Raw genomic sequence first — 23,302 nt, forward strand, 5'->3', positions numbered from 1 at the left:
ATGGCATTGGTGGGGGTACCATGGGATTGAGCGCCACCGTTGGTTCGTTGGTCCGTCCGTCCTGGACAACGGCCTACAGCCGACCGGGGAGGAAATGCCATTTGGAGGCACGCGCATCAATGGCGGAGATCACAAGTCAGGGGTGCCTCCGTACCGCCGCTGCGGCACAACATAACGTGAGAACAAAGCCCTTTCACTTCACTTCACACTCGGTAATAATTGCCGCTCACCGTAGTAGTACTAGGACAGCATTTTCCTCAAATTAAGTGCCGCTACGGCCTGCCTAGTTTTCTTTGAGGGATTACGGCATCCCTAGTTATGGAGTACTACGTATGCGTGCTTTTTACCCTTGTGAAAAACGGAAGTTGCGTAGTAGTACTTGTCAAAACGCAACTGAACTTTATTACCAAATAATAAAAAGAAAAGAAGAAAGCTCATGGGTTTGACTGGTCCCGTGGTCGCCGGTGGAGGAAGGTCGGCCCGGGCGGACACGCGTCCCCCGTGCGCCGGTCGGTGGCACTCGCGCTCGCGCGCATTGAAAAGTCGGGAGGCATGCATGCATGCATGGCCAGCGCTGCGCAGCGTCAATAATTTACCGTTTTCCCCGTGCCTCCGTCCGCTGTTTACGGGAAGGAAGGAAGGAAGGCGGGCGACTGGGCGAGGTCGGCGGACGGACCCGTGACCACCTGCGGCACGCACGGAGTACGCGCCCCTTTGATTACGTAAGTATACGTACGTACGTGCGTGTGTGTGCGCGCGCTCGTCGCCTCAAGGTCTGCCCGTATTAACGCCGCCGTGCGGTGCGGCGCGGTGCGTGGCGTACTCCGCCGCGGGCATTCATTCAAGGCCTCCTCGCTGCGCTGCGCCGAGGTTTAGGCCAACTCCACCGCACGATCTTAAACGGACGTCCGGATTGACCGGATTTTGTCCCTTGAAGCGTCGGTGGGTTCGCCTGTGTCCGCCTTTGTCAGGTGGGTCGTGCGTGCGCACACCGCGCGGCCGCACCCCAAATCGTGTCCGGGGTGGACGTGAATAAAAGAAAAATATTAAAACTAAAACGAAATAACTAAAAAACTAAATAAACACATTTTAAAAAAACATAAAATATATAATGGGGGCGGCCACAAAACGGCCCAGTTTCCACGCCACTTAAAAGGCCCATTTTTCATAATTAACATATAAAACAAAATAAAAAAACGCCTACGCCTCCCGCGCGCTCTTGCCGCGCCCGTCGCCGTCTTCATTGGCCGCCGGTGTCGTCGTCGTCGCTGACGAGGTCGACGTACTCCGGCGGCGTCCACAGGTGGGCCGGAGGTGCGTGGTGGACGGGGGCGGGCTGGACGGCCGGAGCTGCCTGCACCACCTCCTCCCGTGGCGAGGCCTCCCGCTCCGGAATGGGGCACCAGTTCATGCCCAGGTCGGCGGCCATCTCCGGTGCAGTGCACGACCAGCCCCACCCCTGGCCCAGGAGCTTCTCGAACGCGGGCGAGTCCTCCTCCATCGGCTCCTCCTTGGCGGCTGCCGTGACGGCCGCCAGCTGCAGCTCCGGGAAGGCGACGTCCCCGGCGGCAGAGAGGGCCACAGCCTCCTCCAGGCCGTCCCACTGCCGCTCGTCGTGCGTGTTCATGGAGTCATCCATGACACGCTGCAGGAGACAAGCCTCCTCCTTCGCTGTCATGCGAGGAGGGGGAGGGGGCGACGGAGACGGGGAAGGCGACGGCGTGGGCGTCAGGCCACGCACCCGCGTACGTCGCGCGGCTCTGCACGTGGCCTCCGCGGCCCCGACACGGTGCCGGCGAAGTAGGACGCGCGCCGCACGTCGTGCTCGTCCTAGAGCCATGTGTCCCAGAGCGGCGAGTCGAGGGCATACCTGTGGTCGTAGTACAGGTCGTCGGGGAGGAGGAGGCGGCGGTTGATCTCATCGCCGTGCACGGCCGGTCGCCGGCACTGGCGGGATGGGGACCCGGTCCGCGGAGAGGTGCCACCCGTTGGGGAGGTGGGCATCGCTCCACGGGACCGGCGTCCTCGTCTCCCAGTACCTCCGGCACACGTCCGCGCAGATGTACTGCCGGTCGCGCTCGCCGGAGGGCCTAGGGGCAATGGTGAAGGGGGCCGGCGCGGGGGCTCGATGGGAGGAGTGCGGCGGTGGCGCGGGGGCCCGACGGGAGGAGCGCGGCGGAGACGCGGGCTCCTCCTTCTTCACGGAGCCGGCCTCGCGGTCGGGCTTGCCCTTGCCGTTCCAGAAGCCCATGGCGAGGTGGGCGGCCGGCGAGCTCGAGGAGGAGTCGGGCTAGGGTTTCTGCGCTGTCGGGGCTCGAGAAGGCCGCTGGGTGGCGTGGGGCAGTGTGGACGACGACCCGTCCACGCTTTCCACTTAAAGAAGGACGGCGACCGCTCGACGTGCGGATGACAGGTGGGGCCGTCCGCTCGTGCGCATTGATGTGGGTGGGTGAGAAGTGGGTGGCCGCCTGCCACGCGGCCCCGACGCGGACGAGCGCGCGTCCGTTTGTTGTCCGCCGTGACCCAAACCCGGCGCAAGTTTGCGCTCAAAATGGGTCGGTCCGGACACAAAACGGATAAGATGGGTCCGGACCGTCGCGCGCTGGGCTCCTCCTTTGTCCCTGTAGCCCAAACGGACAGGGCCGGATAGGATGGAATCACGCGGTGGAGTTGGCCTTAATTGGTCTCCATAAATTACCGCGGTCGGTGCGTGCGCAGGCGATCCACGCATTCAAGTGCTAGCTAGCGCTACGTACTCTGATAGGTGAACTGCTGAAGCGATTGTTGCCTTTCAGAATTGATTGGTTTGGTTCCTCGCGAATCTATTCATTGCTTCTCGTTGTGCGCTGTGAAATGGTTAAACTGGTTCGACGGTCCTTTTTTTGTGTGTGCGCGCGATTGAGGGGACTGGTTCGACAGTCCAAATCGGTTGGACGTGGGCACCGGCTAGGCTCGATCAGGCCCGGGCAGTCGCATCTGGTAAACGTGTCTTCAACTGTCATGATAGTCGCCAACTAGCCCATCTCGTTTCAAATCCTAGACTTAACACCGATGCTCACATTTTTTCAAGTTTATTTAGGCTTTTGACGATGTCTGTTCCGTATGAGAAGGCGTTTTCGTCGACTATGAGACGCCAATGATGAATTCATCAACCTTAAGATGTGATGTCGGCTCGGTATCTCGAAGGGCACACACTCCAACGATGCGAAAGACGGAAAGAATCTCATTCCACCCTCAGGGAGACAAAATAAAAAGAGTTGACTTTGCCGCCCTGAGAAGTGGGTCCCATATGTCATAAACACATTTTAATCCTCTAAACGGTCATCAAACAAAAGATGTAGTTTGTGTGGACGAATTAAAAAAAGGTAGTTTTTGTCAAAATTTTGAAAGTAGTAGTCCAGTGGGATGCCAACCCCAAAACTGGTTGGTTTTTGTCAAATATTAAAGAAAACTAAAAACAGAGCGCCCCTCCCCTCGTGCTTGCCCTTTGTCTTTCTAAGCAGGACACGAGACCTACTAACACTAAACGACACACCTAAAAACAAAACCCTTCCGGTCGCCACCTCGTCGTTCTGAGGAGGACATAAGCCATGTCAACACTAAAAGAAACACGTAAAAATAGAGTCCTCCCGCTCGTCGCATCGTCTTTATGAGCAGGACACAAGCCCTACCAACACTAAAAGAAACACTTAAAAACAAAGCCCTCGTCTTTCTGATCAGGACAGAAGCTCTACCAAAATTAAAAGAAGCCCCTAAAAATAGAGCCCTCCCACTCGCCGCCTTATCTTTCTGAGTAGAACACAAACCTACCAACAGTAAAAAAAATACCTAAAAATTAAGCCCTCCCCCTCGTCGCCTCATCTTACTGAGCAGGACACAAGCGCTACAAACACTAAAAGAAACACGTAATAACAGAGTCCTCTTCCTCGCCATCTCGTCTTTCTGAATAGGACATGAGCCCTACCAACACTAAAAACAACTAAAAATAGATCCCCCGCCGCCCGCCCCTCGTCTGTCTGAGCACGGCGAAAGCCCTACCAACGCTAAAAGAAACACCTAAAAACAAAGCCCTCCCGCTCGCCGCCTCGCCTTTCTACGCAGGACAGAAGCCCTACCAAAACTAAAAGAAAGAACTAAAAACAGAGCCCTAGTGTTGGCCGGATGGTTTTTCTGAGCAGGACATAAGCCCTACAAACACTAAAGGAAACACCTAAAGACAGAGTCCTCTCCAATAGATCCCCAGCCGCTCGCCCCTCGTCTTTCTGAGCAGAACACAAGGCCTACTAAAACTAAAAGAAACATCCAAGAACAGCGCCGTCCCGCTCGTCGCCTCGTCTTTATAAGCAGGACACATGCCCTACCAACACCAAAATAAACACCTAAAAAAAAGCCCTCCGGCTCGCCGCTTTGTCTATCTGAGCAGGATACATGCCCTACCAAAACTAAAAGAAACACCTAATAGCAGAGCGCTTCCGCTCGTTGCCTTGTCTTTCTGAGAAAGATACAAATCCTACCAGAAGTAAAAGAAATACCTAAAAACAGAGCCTACCTCTTGCCGGCTCGTCTTTCTAAGCAGAGCACAAGTCCTACTAAAACTAAAAGCATAGCCCTCCCGCTGGCAAGGATAGGGATCTACCACGCCTTTATTGCCATAAGGCCACATGAGACGAGGCAGCCCGACAGCTGCGCGGCGAGAGGCAACGGAAACCTTAGGTTGGGTGGAACGAAGGTGTATGAGTCTCCCTGTGCATTGGGAGTGAAGGGGTGCGATTCATAGATGTGTCTCCAACTCAATTTGCGTCCCATTTCCCCTCTTTATTTTTTTTGCATGCCGTTTTGCGATCAGGGTGCATTTTGATTTATAATCAGCGGAAGATGGTACCATTAAAATTAACTAGCAAATGAGGTCTAGGATCTTGAACAAGCGATAGAAAGCAACAAGAGAAAACAATCAATTTCAAACGTAAACCTTGAAAAGGCCATTCGTCATTTAATTTTAGAAAATTCTTGGTCAATCCAGCATTAACATTTCCGGATTTCCCCCCTTTGGACATAAGTATTCTATAGTTGGCGGTGTCATCACAAGTAAAAAGAAAAGGTATGCTACGCGCTGGAGACCAATATGATGCTGTAGAAAAAAATGTTAAACCCTGATCACAAGTCTTTATCTTGAGCGGACACAAGTGGTCCGCGACTGTTGCCTTTTTCCATGAATAAAAGAAGTCTAAATTAGTCTAGACATCATCATAACCCTAATAAATAGCATTGAGCTACTAGGCAATTAGTGTTAAACAGCAGGAGTACCATGTAGCACTGTACTCTAAATAGTACTGTGGGAGTGTTTTCTTTAGACTATCGTAGCTTAGCAAATTTCACAAATCTTGTTTAGCGGAATATGGTCGTGCGGGCCGTGCCACGGCCGTGTGGCTCAACCAAAGGACCCTCATGCATGGAACCTCTTTTGCTTCTTGCTTCTTGATCTCAACACCGTAATAATTTCTAAAATAAAGCTCCACTTTTCTCTCGAAAAATAGGTGGCAAACAAACTGGTCCTCCTTGTAACAACAATGGATCAGTCGATCAGTAGGACCGACCTTTGCAATAGTTTAATGGGCAATTTTTGAGGGTTCATTTTTTGTTACGGTTTGTCTAATTCACATCTAGATGTTTCTTAAGGATATCACATCTAACCTCCCACAAATATATAATGGAGCAACAAAGAAACAAAAAAAAACAATGACAAAAAATGGACCACAAACAAAATGAAAATCTGCTTAGATGTGACATAACTATCAGCTTAGATGTGTCCTAGACAGACCTTTTTTGTTAAGCAATCCCGAGGTTGATACCTTGGAGCACGGGCCCACCGAATCCCCACACGAGCCCGTGCTTCGACTCCACTCCCACTTGCGTCCGCCCGATCTTCTTGTATGTTTACGCCACCACGCGGGGTAGTACTACCAAACATAATCCTCACACCCAGTCTTGATTCTTGATTGAAGAGGGAGGAGGGAAATAATTAGAGAGAGGCTTGACGAGTGAGGCCATGAATGGTGAGCAGTGGCGTAGGCTGGTCCATCCCCATCGGCCCGTCCGTCCCTCTCACGCAGGCTCACTCATCACACACGCACCCCTTCCTCAAAAAAAAAAAAAAAAAAAAAATCACACACGCACCCGGAGGGAGCCCATCAATGCCCGCTAGCCCGCATTGAATGCACATCTTGTCCTCATGCCTTCCCTTTCCAACACCCCAATTAATGGCGCCCATACGTGCCTCCAAAACCCCCCCTGTTTCCCCCTCCCATTTATCCCCTCCCTCCCTCCCAACCTCCATTGCCGCTCCCCCCTCCTCCTCCTCGTCTCTGACGGACCACGCACCTTGATCGATCGGCCCGCCTCTTCTTCCTCTCTGGAGCTGGAGGTGGCGCGCTGGATGGTCGCTGAGGCGGTGGGCTTCATGATGCCCCGCGCGGCGGACGGCGGCACCATGGCGCCGGAGCTCGTCACCCGGGACTTCCTCGGCGGCTGCCAGGCGCCCGCCCCCGCCGCCGACGACCCCAGGCACGACGCCGCCGCCCTGCAGGTACGCGCCGCTCCACGGTCCATGCTCTGTTTCCTCTCACTCTCTGTTCGCGTGTGCTTCGTCTTCTTCTTCTTCCGTGCTCAATTGCGATTAGAGTAAGACTTTTCAATTTGTTCGGTCAATGGGCCGATTAGTCTCCTTTTAATCGTGCGCGCCGAATTACTAGTTGTTTTGTCGGCAAATTTGACCGCCGACTAGTTATTAGTTCCATTTGTGGGCTTGTCATACAAGACGGTGAGGTAAACTTTGGGCCTGAGGCTATGCAATTCCCATGTGCAGGAGCCTTCTCCAACTTTTGGTCTTTCTTTTGTGTGGGAGGGCTATGGATGAATAGATCAAATAGACTTGCATTAGTTTTGTACTGGTAGTAGTAATATCTTGAGTATTTATTATTGTACCAGTACTGTACTGTATTTACAGGAGAGTACTAGTAGCAATTGTTCCCTGGGTGGAGTAGATTATTCGCAGTTAATTTGTCTGCCATGTTCCACCGGCAAGTTTAATTATTCTGAGTGATCTTGCCCAATAATGCAGTAGCCTCACTTAAGACTTCATTCACGACATGGCCATTGAAATCTCAACCATGCAAATAGGAGTGGTACCCTCTGCAATAACAGCTACTCCGGTGTACTGGTATTGATCTTCGAATACTTACTGCGGTGATTTCTTTGCGTGCGTGCAGCCCGGCAAGCCACCGCTGCAGAAGCACCTCAGCCCGCCGCCGTCGGCCAGGGGGGACCTCAACCTCTTCCCCGCCGCCGGCGCCGCCATGGCGCCGTTGCCGACGATGGCGCCGGCGGCGGACTGCGCCGCCACCACCACGTACCACAGCGTTTGCACGATCGAGAAGGTCAAGACCGCGCTGGAGCGGTTCGAGCGCGGCAAGCAGGGGCACCACCACCAGCAGCAGCAGCAGCAGCAGCAGCACAGCGGCGCGGGCGCGACCGCGGGCGCCTCCCCGTCCTCCTCCTCGGTCACCACCTCCTCCGTCAAGCGCCGCGGCGACGTTGCCGTGGAGCAGGGCGACGGCTGCGACTCCCCGTCCGCCAGCGCCGGCGGCGGGGGCATGGTGGCCGCCGCCTGCCCGCGCTGCTTCCTCTACGTGCTCATCGCCCGGAGCGACCCCCGCTGCCCGCGCTGCGAGTCGCACGTGCCGCCGCCCCCGGCACCGGCCCCCAAGAAGAAGCCAAGGATCGACCTCAACGTCGGCTTCCTCGGCACCTAGCCCGGCTAGCAGCTACTCCAACCACGTAGCCAAGCCAAGCCAAGAAGAAGTAGGTCCTCCGTCAAGATGGTTGTCGTCCGTCCTCGTCCTCGGCGCGTTAGGTAGGCAGCAGGCAGGCCTCCGGCGCCCGGATTGGCCACGACGACGCCATTGTTTTTCTGATGCCACCGACGGATTCCGGTAGGGAGGTGGAGGTGCTCCGATCAAGATTTTTTGCTTGTCCATTTCCGAGTATGGCCGGCCGTCCCCGATGATTCTGTCATGTCAGATCAATCAAACACTCGATAGAACATGAATGAATGAAACTACTATTCCTGCTGGTAGAACCGAACTCCATCCATAATTGCTCAAAGCGTCTGCCTGCGTGCCAATTGTTCGATCGTCCGTTGCTTCTTCCATGTGCGTGCAGCTTCAGTTATTGCCGCCAGCGGTGCTCATCTCGGCATCCCATTCATTCATGGCGGACGACGCGACCAGTTCGCTCTTAGTTAGGGGGTGTCACGGGCTTCCTCGCCTCCTTTTTAATGCCGGGGACGACGACGACGATGATGATGACGGGGAGTTTGACGTCGCAGCTGCTGTAGCAGCCTTGATGAATGAGCAGCAGTGCAGTGCGGTTTGTGATCTAGTGCTAGCCCGGCATGAATGAATGCCGGTTAATGGCCGATGTGATGGTTGTCCGTGCCCGGTTGTCTTCTGGTAGGGGATGACAGGGAAAGCCAAGCTGCTGAGCCTGTGTGAGGTTTTAATGGGTCGCAGAGGCCGCAGGTTACATGTCATGCATTGCAGTTCGACAGCGTATCCATGTACTCTGTGGGCCGTACCCCCGTCCGTGCCTACCATTTAACGGCCATGAATGATGTCTGCTCCCAAATCTAAAATGTACTCTACCATCGTCGAATCAGTCGTAGTGCTGGTCACGTATACATAGGTCAGGATAGGTAGCTTAGGAAAATATTTCCTCCGTCCAGAATTACTCGTCGCATAAATAAATGTATCTATACGCTATTTTTAACCCACATGCTCTGCCAACTTGAAAAATTCAAATTTAAACATTCCAACGATGTGGAGGTGCTGTGATGGATATCGTGGGGTTTCGTCTTGTGCTGGGCCCGCCATATATCGCCTTTAGCGAGCTGGAGCCAGCTTCGGCGCCGTGGTGGGCTGGCCCATCACCAAGTTAGAACAGTCAAAGCAAGGGAGCGCTTGCTTACTGCAAGCGTTCTTTTTCGGCGAGCAAGCGCTGGCTTGTTTCAACATTAGCTTTTTTCGTTCATTTATGTTTCAAAAATCTATAGCTGACCACGAGCACATCATCTCCCAGATGAAAAGTTATTTCGAATATTAGCAAACAATTTATTTTTTTTGTATATTAAGGATGAACAAGTTTTCTATTTTCGTGCAAAATATTATGACAATTTGACATTGGGGGAGCTCTGGGCAGAAAAAAGAATTGCACTATCATCAAAGCAAATGTACATTACTACCTTTGTGTCAAAATCTAAGACATTTTCTAGAGACGGAGGTAGTATTAGGCAACACTTTTGCTAAGTCTCAGTCGACTAAGACTTCGTTATGTCTCAGTTGATATTATATAACTTTGATCTTGCGTGGAGATTCATACAAAAAAATTGAGCTTTTTTTTCTTACATACCATATCACTTGACTGAGACTTGGTAAGACGTAGCCACACCCATTAGGTAGATATACATGGATCTCGGGATAGGTAGGTTATTTAAGGAGCCAGTGCGATTTTGAGTTGATGTTTGGGCCACGTAGGGTTTCAACTGGTGTAGTACGGTTTGTAAGTGGCACGTGGGCCTTGTATGCTAGGGCTATGTTTTCCCGTACGAAGTCACTAATTAAGGAGTACTCATTGCAAATATCACTCCCACCTTCCTAGGGTGCGACAAGTCGCGCGCTGCATGTGCGCCACTTGTCGCAACCTGGGAGTTTTTCCTTTTTTCATATATCTGTTTATTCGAAACATTTTATCTCTTAAACCGTGGGTCTAAATCTAGAACCATTTTCACCGTTGGATTCCTCATGCCGAGATCTTCAAAACTAGATTCCATGTTGATAGGTTTTAACGAACTTTTTTTCACGAAAAAACCGGACAAAAAATCGGACGGAAAAACCGAACCAAGAGCATGAGTTTCTTCCCTTTCCGAAAGACGCACGCCTGTGCTTCTCGCGAAATCACAACCGAGCCTCTCCCGGAAGCAAAACCGTGCCTCTCGCAGAAGAAAAAAAAGAAGAGAAAGCATGTTTTTTTTCGTTTCTGAGGAGGCACTGTCGTGCCTCTCGCGAAAGCACAACCATGCCTTTCGCGGAAGCGAAACTGTGCCTCTCGTGAAATCAAAAAAATAGAAAATGCGTTTTCTTCCGTTTTCGAGAGGCACGGCTGTGCCTCTCGCGAAAGCACAACCGTGCCTCTCAGAGAAGCAAAACCGTTCCTCTCACAGAAGAAAAAAAACATAAAACACATTTTTTTCCGTTTTCGAGAGGCACGACTATGACTTTCGCGGAAGGAAAAAAAAACAGAAAACCCGTTTTTTCCGTTTCCGAGAGGCATGGGCATAACTCTCGGGAAAGCAAAATCGAGAAAACACGTTTTTTCGTGATTTTTTTCCAAAAGCTAAGGAAGACCGACGGAAAACCAAAACGTCGAAAAATACCCATTTAAAAAGCCGAAAACACGTGCGGAAAAATAAAATAAAAATTCGGTGAGAGTGTTTAGAATACAACACATGACGGGCGGTTAAAAGCGCGCCAAGTGACGCTGATTATTCTAAGGCTTCCGAAGAAACGCTCATCAACTAGTTGCTCCCCTTCCCGTATCCATTCCTATTAGGAATTGCCAACGGGCGATGAGAAGCGCTCCGGCCCATCAACTCTGCTGCATTCGTTGGTTGTTCTTTCCCTCCGGGGAGCTCCACTGGGTCGCTTTGCTGTGTTTTTTAAGGTTTTCTCTTGGTGTTCTCTCATAATATTTTCGGATTTTTGGTTTTCACTGTTTCTTTTTATAATTTTGTTTCTCTTTTTGTTATACTTTTGTTTCTCTAGTTTTCTTTTACTTTTATTTTTGTTTCTTTATCGGGTTTTTTTACTGATTTTCCTTGGGTATGTTCTTCACTTTTGTGCAAATGATTTTTCTAAATGTGACAAACACATTTTTGAACCCCGTGAATCTTTTTTAAATGTAAAGTACATTTTCTTGAATTAGATGAACATATTTTTTTACACCGTATAAACAATTGGTAAATGACATGACCATTTTTTTTCATACGTGCGACATTTTGGAAATGTCATAAACAACTTTTGTACAAATGATTAACATTTTTCATACACAACACAAATATTTTTCACACTGAACCTATTTCAAATGCAAGGTAAATAACTTTTAAAATAATATAAAGTACTTTTGTAATATATATCTCTACTCTTATAAAAAACCAAGTTGATGATGATGGTGTGTCTGCCATCTTGCAATATAGACCGTCCGATCTACATCTGACGGATAGAAAGCAAACTATGATAATTTTACAAAAAAAACCGCACCTCTCTCCACATTTACAGATAAGGCCTTGCCTCATTCATCTTATCTCCCACAACCTCATTGCTAAGCAATTAAAAAAGGAGGTCTCTGGAACAACCTGGCCAGGTGGCCGCTGTGGGCGCCGTCCATCCCCATGCCTCCGTCCAGTCCGACCACCAGTCACCACCACGCTCCACTCCTCCTTATCTTATCTCTCATCTTTCTCGAGATATCATTTTTTCGATGAAATTCTCGAGATACCATTTTTCCGATAAAATTCTTGAGATATCATTAGTTTTTACACATGGGATTACTCTTGCATGGGTCAATCACAACATGTGTTTTGTAAAGAAATGCATCTTGATGTTCCATGCAATGCACGGGCATCTTGCTAGTATATATATATATATATATATATATATATATATATATATATATATATATATATATATATAATACTGCAGAATATGTATTAAAAAGTGTAGAAGATACACAATGGAAAATGGAAAAACACGTGTGACATCGTCACAACATCGGCATAACTTGACACGTGGTTACCGGGCGAGGTCAGCTAGTTTCTCGGAACAGATGGGACATGGCTGTTTCTCATAAAATAAAATAGAATAAAATAAAAGGGGGATATAGCCGCACCCGGCCTTGTAGGCATAATATTGTTTTCTTTCAATAGATAAGGCAAAGGGCCTCTTTATTTTTTGGGCTTTCCAGGTTCAGCATTTTGGAGGAAAAGAGGAGAAAATCTATCCTTCTATATTTTATTTATCTAGATCAACGTAAGATTAAACAACCGTTGTGCTACAACAAGCACTTCATCACATACTCCTTCCATTTCTAAATATAAGGTTTTTTAGATATTTGAATACGGACTACATACAAATGTATATAGACGCATTTTAGATTGTAGAATCAATCATTTTGCTCCATATGTAGTATATATATTGAAATCTCTAAAAATATTTATATTTAGAAACGGAAGGAGTAAATGCCTTATTAAAACATGTTTTTATTGACAAGACAGCTTACAAGTGCTCCCACCATACAGTATGTGTGGTAAGCAACTTCTTAATGGAAGCTTAGTTATGATGATATAGGCCGTTAGATCTACTTTACAAAATTTATGATGATTGTTAGGTTGGGAACATGCGCTTTGCATGCCATTTTGCAGCAACAAGGCACGCATGACTTGTGAACGAGCACATAATGCCAGTTGGCCAATTCAACGGAGGTCTCTATCGACAGGAACATAACCAGACCATATGGTTTTCCAACATCGGCCGTCTCAGATTGTGTGGATGCACAAGAAACGCACGTGTGTTATCACTCATTAATTCATGTATCGAGACTTTCATGTCTATTTCTTCTTGCGACCATAGAGTTAAGAGTTTGAGGAGTGTGTAGAATTGTAGATGCGGTAGCCACTAGGTCACCGGTGTGGACTGAGACAGGCCGATTCTTGTCGGACCAAGACGTCAATACAAGAGCCAGGTAACTTCATGGCTTGTACCTAGTTCAATTGTTTATACTTTATTAAGCAATTTTTCTTACCTTGGCTTGCATTTTAGATAGCTTCTGGAAGGTTGCCTAGTTTTAGAGAAAAACGGCGGCTTGGACCTGATTTCAACCGGTCGCAAGTCCCCCCCCCCCCCCCCCCCCCCCAAATAATAATCCAGAAAGCTTCGTTTAGAACTCAACACACATTCAAAGCTCCGCCTTCATCATGCGCGCGAGCGGTGACCCTGCCGGTCGACGAGGGGCCTCTAGCACCGTCCTCGCCTCGCCTCCGATGACCGCAACTCAGGTCGCAACTCTTACAAAAAAAAAACGGCTACACGTCCCGCACCACGAAATGCAGCTCCACAGGATTGCAGCTTCGCCACCATCCCCTGCTTGTAGCTCGACTCACCGTTGATACTGGCCGGCCGTTCACCATCGTCACCTTCCCATATTCTAGCACCCGATGCACCTTTCCAGCACCATGCAACAAAGGTTCCAGCTTTTGCACTCTTCAGTTGCAGTAAAAAAAAAGAAAAAACCTGAATTAACCGCGGGTTGCAGCAAAAAACAAAGAAAAACATTAAAAAAAACGAAGTTCCAGCAATCGTCGCGGCTGGTTGCAACATCCCGCCGTGTCGGTGACATTAATTCCAACACCCATGGTCGCCCGTTCCCAGCATCTTTGTGTGCTGGCTCCAGCACATACCATCACCAGTTCGAGCTTTTCTATGTGCTTGTTCCAGCACCACGCAGCGACACTTCCCGCGTATCCACACATCGGTTCCATCACCGCTCGAAGCGGGTTCCAACATCTCCTCACGCTGGCTCCAGCATTGCTAGAAGCCGGTTCCAGTAAACGGCACCATGATTGCAGCACTCCGGCGATCTGGTTCCAGCACCTTGTGTAGCCGGTTCCAGCAAAACGGAGACGTGGTCGCAACATCATTGTTCACTGGTTCCAGCCCGCCGTCACCTACCCCTCATGCACATCATCGTAGCGCACCCCCGGCTGCGGGTGGCCATGTAGAGGAGCGCACGCAGCTGGCAGCAGCCATGGCGACGAGCATGTCCCTGCTGTGCACTCCTCCCTGCACCGGCAACTCACGTGTCCCAACCGACAGGTGAGCCGGCATGGCAACGAGCACGCCCCGGCTTCCTTCTTATCTACCCGATCTCCATTCCATCCGGTGGGGAAGAAAGCAAAATGGAATGGGGATCGCGTAGATAAGAAAGAAGACCGGGTGACGGGCGATGCGTGGCCCCCACAGCCATGCATTTTGGTCGTGCTTGGGATGACCTGGCTAAACTCTGGCGGTTCGATCGCGACGGGATCCAACGATGCCTGCTCAGCCGGCCAATCGGCTGCAAACGTTTTTCATAAATATATGTAGACATTTTCATCTACACTGTATATATGCACTTCTATCCATATAAGAATTGACCAATCAAAGAACGGACTACATCAATGAAGGAAAAAAAAAGAGGACGGACTACACATGTATTATATGCACCTATATTCATCCACACTGTGTATACAAAGCTCCACCATATGTGTTCCCGCTTGGTGTGACTGCCTAGGCATTGGCCTAGCCGGCTCTCCGCAGCGCGCAATCCAGGACCCGCCGGAAATGCGCCGCATCGCATGGTACCCGAAGCACGCCCGGCTGGCCGTACCCGTAGCGTTGCGCCGTCATGTCAAGCAGCTCCGCGATGCAGGGAACAGCGAGGAGCCTCACGGGCACCACCACGCGCTGGCCGCAGCTGGTGACCATCGGGACGTGCCCCCTCGGGACCTTCTCGCCGTGACCCGGCGCTGATGGCTCGCTGCCACTCTTCTTCCTCGATGCCATGGAGATGACACGCCTCGAGCTGTTCGTTTGGTTTCTTTCTTTTTCTTGGTTGGTGCTGCGGTGAGACGACAAGGATGCTGAGATCCTCGTATTTATATGCAAGCACCGTAGGGTCCTCACGCGCGCGCGGTCAACGTACAAAACTATGTTGCTTGGCTCATATGGGCATATGGCCCAGTTGGAGACTAGACTTTGTACCACGGAGACTTTGAGAGTACCTGGATTCTTCAGGGTGAACCAGCCGGAGTTCCATTGCATTGGGCGTCTTCTTTTGACAGTTTGGGATCTATCTCTTGGGTCACCGAGTGTTAAAGAGAAGAAGCATGGATTGTCAAAAACTTGTACCGCGTGTGCCAGCTAACAAGACATTGCTATGAAATTCCATGGATTCCTCTATTTATTTATGAACTCTTGACAACTAGCTAGTATCCCACTTACAGAATTCTTCCTAAAACTATACTCCCTCCGTCCCATAATACAACAGTGTTTTTGACACGAACATTAGTGTAAAAAACCCTTTTATATTATGGGAGGGAGGGAGGGAGTAGCTTTTAGTTGCGACATTGTTATAACTTTTATCCCATTGTATTATTTCCCCAAATGAAAAGTTGGTTCCATTTTTTCGCATGGTAGCTGGGGTTGAAGAACTCGTATGTGTGGTTAGTTGCACCACGCTGCTCATGCACTAGACTGGATATCCTGAGCGAATATTGGCTAGAGTTTTATCCGTCAAATCAGCTAGGATTTCAGTCATACAGATTTAGAAAGTTTCAGGGTTTAATGTGGGCAATTTCATAGTTGTCCAGCGTTAAAGTTAGACCAAGCACCATGACTTGGAGTTTAGGATAGACTTCTTTTCTATATTTATAGGTATTGTTCTTTTACATCTCTTTGGCTTGGACTGGCGTAAACGCAACTTGACAAGTCTTCTTCGCATGTACACCCAGCTTTAGAACCTCAAATGCGGTGCATAAAGCTATCCATAAAGCAATATCTATCAGTACTCTGATATTTGAGGAAAAGATTGATAAGAGAATGACTGGTTGGATTGGGAATTTACTTTCCATTGGAGACATGGCCACTTTTAATTTGACCAATGTCTGTCTTAGCAGCATTCCATTATTTATGCTTTCCTTTTTGCAAACTCCTAAAGGTTCCCTGAAAATGATGAACTCCGGTAGAGCTAGGATGGTTTGGCAAGACAGTCAAAATAAAAAAGAAATATCACGTGATCAATTGGCCTTCTGTTGGTTTACCTAAAGAATGTGGTGGTCGTGGGGTTCAGATCTTCAGACTATGAATCAATGCTTGCTTTTCAAGTGGCTTTGGAAACTACTCCCTCTGCCCCATAATGTAAGATGTCTTTTGACACTACAGTAGGGTCAAAAAACGTCTTATATTATGAGACAGAGGGAGCAGAAAACATGAAAGGTGTGTGGCGGAACCTGTCAACAAAAATAAAACGCACATTCTCAGACCTTCTCAAGTATGGGTGCAGAATCTGGTGGATCCCACTTCTGGCAAGGTTTGATGAAAGTCAATAGTATCTTTAGAGATTTGCCAAGAGAGTACTTGGTGATGGAAAAAAAACTCTGTTTTGGGAAGACATTTGGATAGATGATACTCCTCTTGCTGTCAGATTCCCCAGATTATATACGGTGTGCTTCTCTAAGAAAGTTACTGTCATCATGGTGAAATCTGAAGGTTGGGATTGTCTGCAATTCATAAGAACTTTGAGGGGTGAAACTTATTTGAAGAATTAAAAGCTTTGGTGGATGATGTTCTTCTATCTGATGATCCTGACAGGGTGACTTGGAGAATTGGTAGCCAGATACACTTTCAATATTGTCAAATACGCTCTTATATTATGAAACGGAGGGAGTACCAACTGTTTGAGATCTATATTTACAGCTTAAGGCCGGACCCTTGTATGGTTTAGTCAGGCCGCCTAAAGATGTGGCGCTCCACACATGTCTATAGACTATATACGTATATATCCACCTACATACATCCATCTACACTGTCGACGCTGCACATATATATACATGCAGCTCCACACATGATCTCTTCACGTGTCGGCTCTGTGCAGCGCGCCGTCGACGACCCGGCGGAATTGCCCGGCGTCGCATGGGATCCGCAGCACACCTGGCTGGCCGTAGCCGTACTGCTGCGCCGCCATGTCAAGCTGCTCCGCGATGCACGGGTCCCCAAGCAGCCTCACCGGCACCACCACTCGGGCACCGCAGCCGGTGACCATCGGGACGTGCCCTCTCGGGACCTTGTGCCGCTCGTCGAAGTGGCATGGCGACGCTGACGACTCGCCGCCGTTCTTCTTTCCCCGTGCCATGGCGATCAGTAAGAAATTAAGAAGAGATCAGATACTGCTTGATCGCCTCGGGCTTGAGGACTTGGGTTTGTTCGGTGGCGCTACGGGGAGATGAAGATGCCTAGCTACTCCAGTAGTACGTTTATATATGGGGATTGGGGAGCAAGACGGGGGCCATGCATGCATGCCTCCAGTAGTGGAAGGAAGGAGTGCCTATGTTCGTACAATCGAGGTTAACGTCGTGGCCATGGATCCTTTGGGGTGGATCATGGATGGGAGTTTAGCACTTGCATGGCGTCGGCTTCTTTTGACCCGTAGAGGGATCGGTGGTATCTTTGTCGTCTCCAGTCTTGGGCCACTGATTCTTACTGCAAGGGGTGCGGGCTAGGTTCATTGCATGGTTGAACAAGTCACGCCTCACAGTTTACCCGAAAAAAGAGTTTGCTGCCTATTTGCCTAATTTGTAAATTTTTTCTGGTAAAATCTAGGAATTTGTTCCCACGGTGTATTTTGCAAATTTTGTGTGAAAATAAATGCATATAAGAGGAGTTCGGAATTAACAGTTGCTAAATCTTAAGCAAAAAAAAATGGAGAGGGGGGCATGTGGATGATTTCCCCACCTGAATATTCCACGCAAAGTGGCAAAATGCCACGAGAGTGGTCAGTTTATAAGAAAAACCAGAAAACAATAATAAATAAACCTCATTTATGAGGGAAATCAAGCCGAAAACCATACAAGTGATAGCCCGAGGGCTAAACTTCTTGCCGAAGCAAGAAACACCCAAAATACAATGACCAAGTAGTACATAATGACAATCTATAACAAAGAAGTGGTTTATGTTGGGGACAAAACTACATCATTCCTTCATAGCTGTAACGACCAATATAGGACCATCACTCACAATAAGATTCGATATCTAAGCCTTGTGTGTGTATACCTTGCACAACCAACCAAGACTATATGAAGTGAACTAACTTGCATTCAAAGAAAAGATGTTCAATTGTTCCACGTCAGTTGTATCTAAATTGACTGAATTTGCAAAAAAAAGGAGAGGAAAAAATTAAAAAGAAGGCAAAAGAATTGTCTCGTCGGTTAATTAAGAAGAAGGGAATTGCCCAATTAAAAAAAACCAGGAGAACACCAATACAAATAAACCACATGCGGACTACTCATAAAGCCCGAAACCCCATGACTGCATGGTCAACCCTACAAGCATTCCAAACACGCAACAATTACAAGCCATTAAACTACTACATTGCAAAGACACTCCTAATGAGAACACCACGAATGAATACATCGAACACCACCAAATGCACGATGATAAGCTAAACCATGAGGACAACCCAAGAGACCAAGGAACATATCCATTAAGCAGTCACATACGCCTTTCCTCATCATCTACAGAACCAATCTGGACATCAGACGACACAGACACAACTGACATGGACACAAATTGCGGACGCCTTCCGAATGGTGCCACCCTTCTTGCTTTTGTCCCGCTTTGGTTTTTATCCGCTTGGTTTCACCTTCACGAGGCAATCACCTGTCTTGTCAGGCATAAGCTGATCAGCCGCCCATTTGTCACGGAATTCGTAGAACTCACTGAAGTCACATACGACATAACCAACTTGTCGTAGAATTCATCATCTTCGCCTGCTTATCGCGTGTGCTGCCTAGCATCCAGGGCGAGTCCATCGGCGATCTCGTGGATCCAGTCCTGCAGGCCATGCCCGAGCTTCGGGAGCTACATCCGAGCCTTGCTTCGCCTTTGTCTGTGGAGCATTTAGAGGTGGAGGTGGACTCATTGACGAACTTGTGTGAAGGACGTGTTTCACCTATGTTATGTGAGCAACTAGAGGTGCATGAGCTCGCCGTGGAGGTGGTTCCCGTGGTCGATGATGTTGTGTCGATGATTCCTCTAGTTGAGGATGTCCATGCGGCTGGTGTGTTGGTGCCTGCTCCTAGGAGCCTCATGGTTGAGAGCTGCTTGTATCCATTAGATAGAAGAGTAAAACGTTAAAGATGTCACCGATACAACGCTAAAGATGAAACCACACGAAAACAAAATCACAAACTAAGCAACGATGAACAACAAGTCAACAAGCAACTAGCGCCATTCAGAAACGAATACTACTACCTAAACAAGCTGAGTTTTTACCACATGGCACAGTTTCAAAAATCAGGGAGCAGTATAAAACTAGTATAAATTTGGATGGATGGATCGTGGCGCCGCGTAGCATCAAAACTGGAATGTACTACTGGTATCAGATTAGCTTGCCCACCCACCGCACAGATACGGAAAGACAGCGCGCGCGCGAGCAGTAGTATGGTTTTGCACAGGTGGCGTGAGCAATTCAAATTTGGCACAAATTTGTAACATCCCTCGTATATTCATGTCTAAAAGAGTTGATCAATCAAAGAACAGACTGTATATCCAATTATATTTCCTCTACACTGTCGACCCTGCTCCCTGCTACGAGAACGCCGGGCGCCTAGTCGGCTCTGTGCAGCGCGCTGTCGACGACTCGGCGGACAAGTGTCCGGCGTCGCATGGGATCCGCAGCACGCCCGGCTGGCCGTACCCGTACTGCTGCGCCGCCATGTCAAGCAGCTCCGCGATGCATGGATCCCCGAGCAGGTTCGGTGCATGGTTGAACAAGTCACTCCTCCGGGTTTTTTTTTAACACGGTACAAACTCATATGATTGTATACATGCACATACACTTAATCCTATAAACACCCCTAGAAAGACTGAATCCTATAAACACATGCATGCACACCTATATATGAGCACCTTCGAGATACTGAACCGGTACAACATCTTGATTTCACCAAAAGAAGCTAACCACTTGAGTTGCACCCAGTTCTTCGCCTCACAATTTGTTGGATGTTTGCTCTGTTCATAGCTCTTTCTTAAGCGAAACTGTAGGAATTTGTTCCTAGTATATATTCTTTTTGCAAATTCTCTGTAAAAAAATGCATATAAGAGGTGTTCCGAATTAAGAAGCAGCTATTGTAATAAACCATAAAAAAGGGTTTCATTTTTGAGAAATCACTATGGAGGATAGATTTTCAAACCATGATATTTTGGACAATAAAGCAAAGCCTATGCCCAAAACCCTGATTCGAGTAATCATTTATTTAGTACCGCTCAAGGAGCGGGAACTGCCATTCTAACTCTTCTTGGGGGATTGCATCCAGTGTGAGCCCTCTCAATGTTTTGCTTCTTAGCTGCCCGTTTTGACAATCTGGACGTTTCTGATCGTCGGATCTGATGTCTACAGCCATCTCCCCAGCATCTGTTAAGTACTGGCTTAGCTGTCCTAATGGGCTGCTGCTCTAGAGGCCAAAGCAAGAAAACACCCAAAATGCAAAGAACACGAGGTACATAATGATAGCCTGTAATGGAGAAGAAGTCATTCTTGTTGGGGCAAAAACTACATCAACACCCTACAGAGGACCTCCATTCACACCAAGTTTTAATTGCTAAGCCTCGTTTCTATAGCCCGCACAACCAATTATCATACATGCACAGAAGATTCCAATGTTTGTAGAGTTAGATCTTACCTGAAAGATAACTATATGGAGTGAGTGAACCTGCATTCAAAAAAAAAGTTGTTTATTTGTTTTATATTTATGGCAAAACCAACACTTTTCACTCATGTGCCTGTTATGCTTCACGAGATTATTCCTCATTATGGTCACCCCTTTGCGAGGGTATCACAAGAAAAAAATTAAATCTAGAGATAATTTCATCTTCCAAAATTTATTATAGCAACATCACAATCACGATGAACAAGAGCCTGGCACATCAAGTTTACCGAGAATTTCACTCTATTCTAAATTCAAACATTGTGACAACTAAATGGAATCTAATCATTCTAGTACAGCGTTCCACGCTACCGGTCAATGATCTACTATCCACTCAGAAATCACATTTGGCAGCAATGAGATACATAATTCTGCAACCGTGATGTGTTTATATCACATAATATAAAGAGAAAAAAATTGACATCGGGCACGCTGGGAGGCATTCTCCAACTAAGTCGCTCTTCGTTTTAACATTGAGCCATCTTCGGTAGGAAAGGTTTGAAAACGAAAGAAAATTTGCTTCACCATCACCGACCTGGTCTAAAAGTGTGAATTCATGTGTTTCCATTGAACATGAGTGATGTCATTGGATCCCACATATTTAATATGTCATTGATTTTGTATGCTTGTTTCTTAGTAGGAAGTTTGACAACTATTTAATTAAGGACACAATGTTTTTGGTTATTTAGATTTTGGATCTCTAAGCTATCTTGCTCTTTTGGATGACAAATGACACAACTAGACATTATTAGTTTTCACCATCACTTTGCCATTGAAAAAGACATTTTCTTAGAGGTGTCATGGTGGCAAAAAGCAGAAAGATAGACACTTGTAACTGGGGCCGAATATTTGTCAGTGGACTGATCCCCCCCCCCCCCCCCCCCCCCCCGCCCTCTCTCTCTTTTTTTGGCTCCAATCACTTTTTTGTACCATCTGGTCATGATCCATCGCCCGAGAGCCTTTCTTCCTCCTCTCACCCCAACAAACCAGCTCTGGCATCGTCGGTCGAACCTTAGGGCCCAACCACCTGCGGCCGGCGACACTACCTCTCATGCCTTGCTGCCTCCTTTGGTGGTACATCGGCAGTCCTAGTCCCACTAAACCTACCCTTCTATCGATACCCCCCCTCCCCCCCGGCGACGCCGTGACCGGCCATGGCGTCCTCATCTCTTGCAGGACCTAGAATTGACTGGCGCTTCAAAAGAATTCAGGCGCCCAAAGAATAGGAAACATGTCTAACTAATGATCTGGGTTGTGATTTCAGTGTCTTGTTAGACACAAATTGAAATGGAAAAACTAACTATATTGGAGTAGTTCTTGTGCAGTGCAGGTGGAGTGAGCACTTTAAATTTCACACAAATTTGTCACGTTCCTGGTGCGTTCATGTACAAAAGAACTGATCAATCAAAGAGCAGACTTCGTATATCGAACTATACTCTTCTACAGTGGCGCTGCTGCATATGTATTCACAGTTTCACACATGCTCTAATGACGCCGGGCGCCTATTCGGCCCTGTGCAGCGCGCCGTCGACGATCCGGCGGAAATGCCCGGCGTCGCACGGGATCCGCAGCACGCCCGGCTGGCCGTACCCGTACTGCTGCGCCGCCATGTCTAGGAGCTCAGCGATGCGAGGGTCCCGGAGCAGCCTGACCGGCACCACCACGCGCGCGCCGCAGCCGGTGACCATCGGGACGTGCCCTCTAGGGACCTTCTCCTGCTCGTCGTCGCGACACGGCGAGGCGCCGGGCGAAAACGACTCGCCGCCGTTCTTCTTCCTCCATGCCATGGCGATGAATAAGAATATGTCAGATCGGTCGATCGCCTCGAGCTTGGAGACCTGGAGCTCCGGCGAGCGCTGTGGTTTCTTGGGTGATGATGAGGGCGAGCCAGCACATTTATACGGCCGGGAAGTAGAACGTGTGCTTCATCATACGTAGGTGGTCAAAGTCATGGCGTGGATAGTCTCGTGGCCATGGCTGACCTCGACGATCCTTCGGGGTGGATGCGAGTTTATTGCACTTGGCGGCTTCTTTTTGACCTGTGAGGAGGAGCGGCGGTCGTGTGAAAGAAGTCCAAAATCTGGGGCCATCGAAAGGTTAGGTTCGTTGCATGGTGGCCAAAAAAACGAGGGAGAAAGTAACCGGAAATCCAACTGTGATCCCCGAGCTCATCTCTTCTCCTGTGAACAGTACATTCAAAACCGCTCAAACAAATGGACGGTACATTCAAATGAAATGTTAAATAATTTTGAAAAATCTGTTTTTTTAGACATCAAAGATGAAAGACTTTTGTAGGTGCTTGCAAATTTTCACACTAAGATGGCATCCGAAGAACCCGGTACAAAAAACTAAAATTGAAGCTCAAAATTTTCAAAACACTAGAGAGGGAAACATATCTCAGAAACAGATCAAAACTATATCACAAAACTCTAAAAGTTTAAGAACTAAAGTAAAAAAAAGGAAAACCAGAAAGAAAAATCAAAAACCGAAAATCACGGAAGTGCCTCTCCGCGCGAGCGTCGCGCGCGAAGCACCCCGAAAAAGTCTCAGAAGCGCGCCGCGCGTGACAACCTTTGCGTGCAGAGCTCCTCAACTAGTGATTTCGGTCAACCGGCGCTTAGAGCGCCGATTAGGAGCTCCCCAGACAGCCTTGTAGGCATCATACTCCTTTTTTTC

The 23,302-nt window shown here is 48.3% G+C and overlaps 3 protein-coding genes across 3 annotated transcripts; 1 reads left to right on the plus strand and 2 right to left on the minus strand.

Moving 5' to 3' along the window:
- The first annotated feature begins 6,292 nt into the window (after positions 1–6,292).
- Positions 6,293–8,126, plus strand: LOC123087341 (uncharacterized). Its single transcript, XM_044509333.1, has 2 exons — positions 6,293–6,583; positions 7,266–8,126. Exons 1-2 carry the CDS (start codon positions 6,434–6,436, stop codon positions 7,806–7,808), a joined length of 693 nt encoding a protein of 230 aa, XP_044365268.1. The 5' UTR covers positions 6,293–6,433; the 3' UTR covers positions 7,809–8,126.
- An 8,650-nt stretch (positions 8,127–16,776) lies between these two features.
- On the minus strand, positions 16,777–17,055 carry LOC123083975 (auxin-responsive protein SAUR71-like). The gene has a single exon (XM_044505812.1). It carries the CDS (start codon positions 17,053–17,055, stop codon positions 16,777–16,779), a length of 279 nt encoding a protein of 92 aa, XP_044361747.1.
- A 5,030-nt stretch (positions 17,056–22,085) lies between these two features.
- Positions 22,086–22,475, minus strand: LOC123082463 (auxin-responsive protein SAUR71-like). Its single transcript, XM_044504792.1, has one exon. The coding sequence runs from the start codon at positions 22,411–22,413 to the stop codon at positions 22,129–22,131; it is 285 nt and encodes a 94-aa protein (XP_044360727.1). The 5' UTR covers positions 22,414–22,475; the 3' UTR covers positions 22,086–22,128.
- Positions 22,476–23,302: the final 827 nt, after the last annotated feature.

The sequence above is a fragment of the Triticum aestivum genome, chromosome 4A (genome assembly GCF_018294505.1).
Source record: "Triticum aestivum cultivar Chinese Spring chromosome 4A, IWGSC CS RefSeq v2.1, whole genome shotgun sequence".
Taxonomy (NCBI): Eukaryota; Viridiplantae; Streptophyta; class Magnoliopsida; order Poales; family Poaceae; genus Triticum; species Triticum aestivum.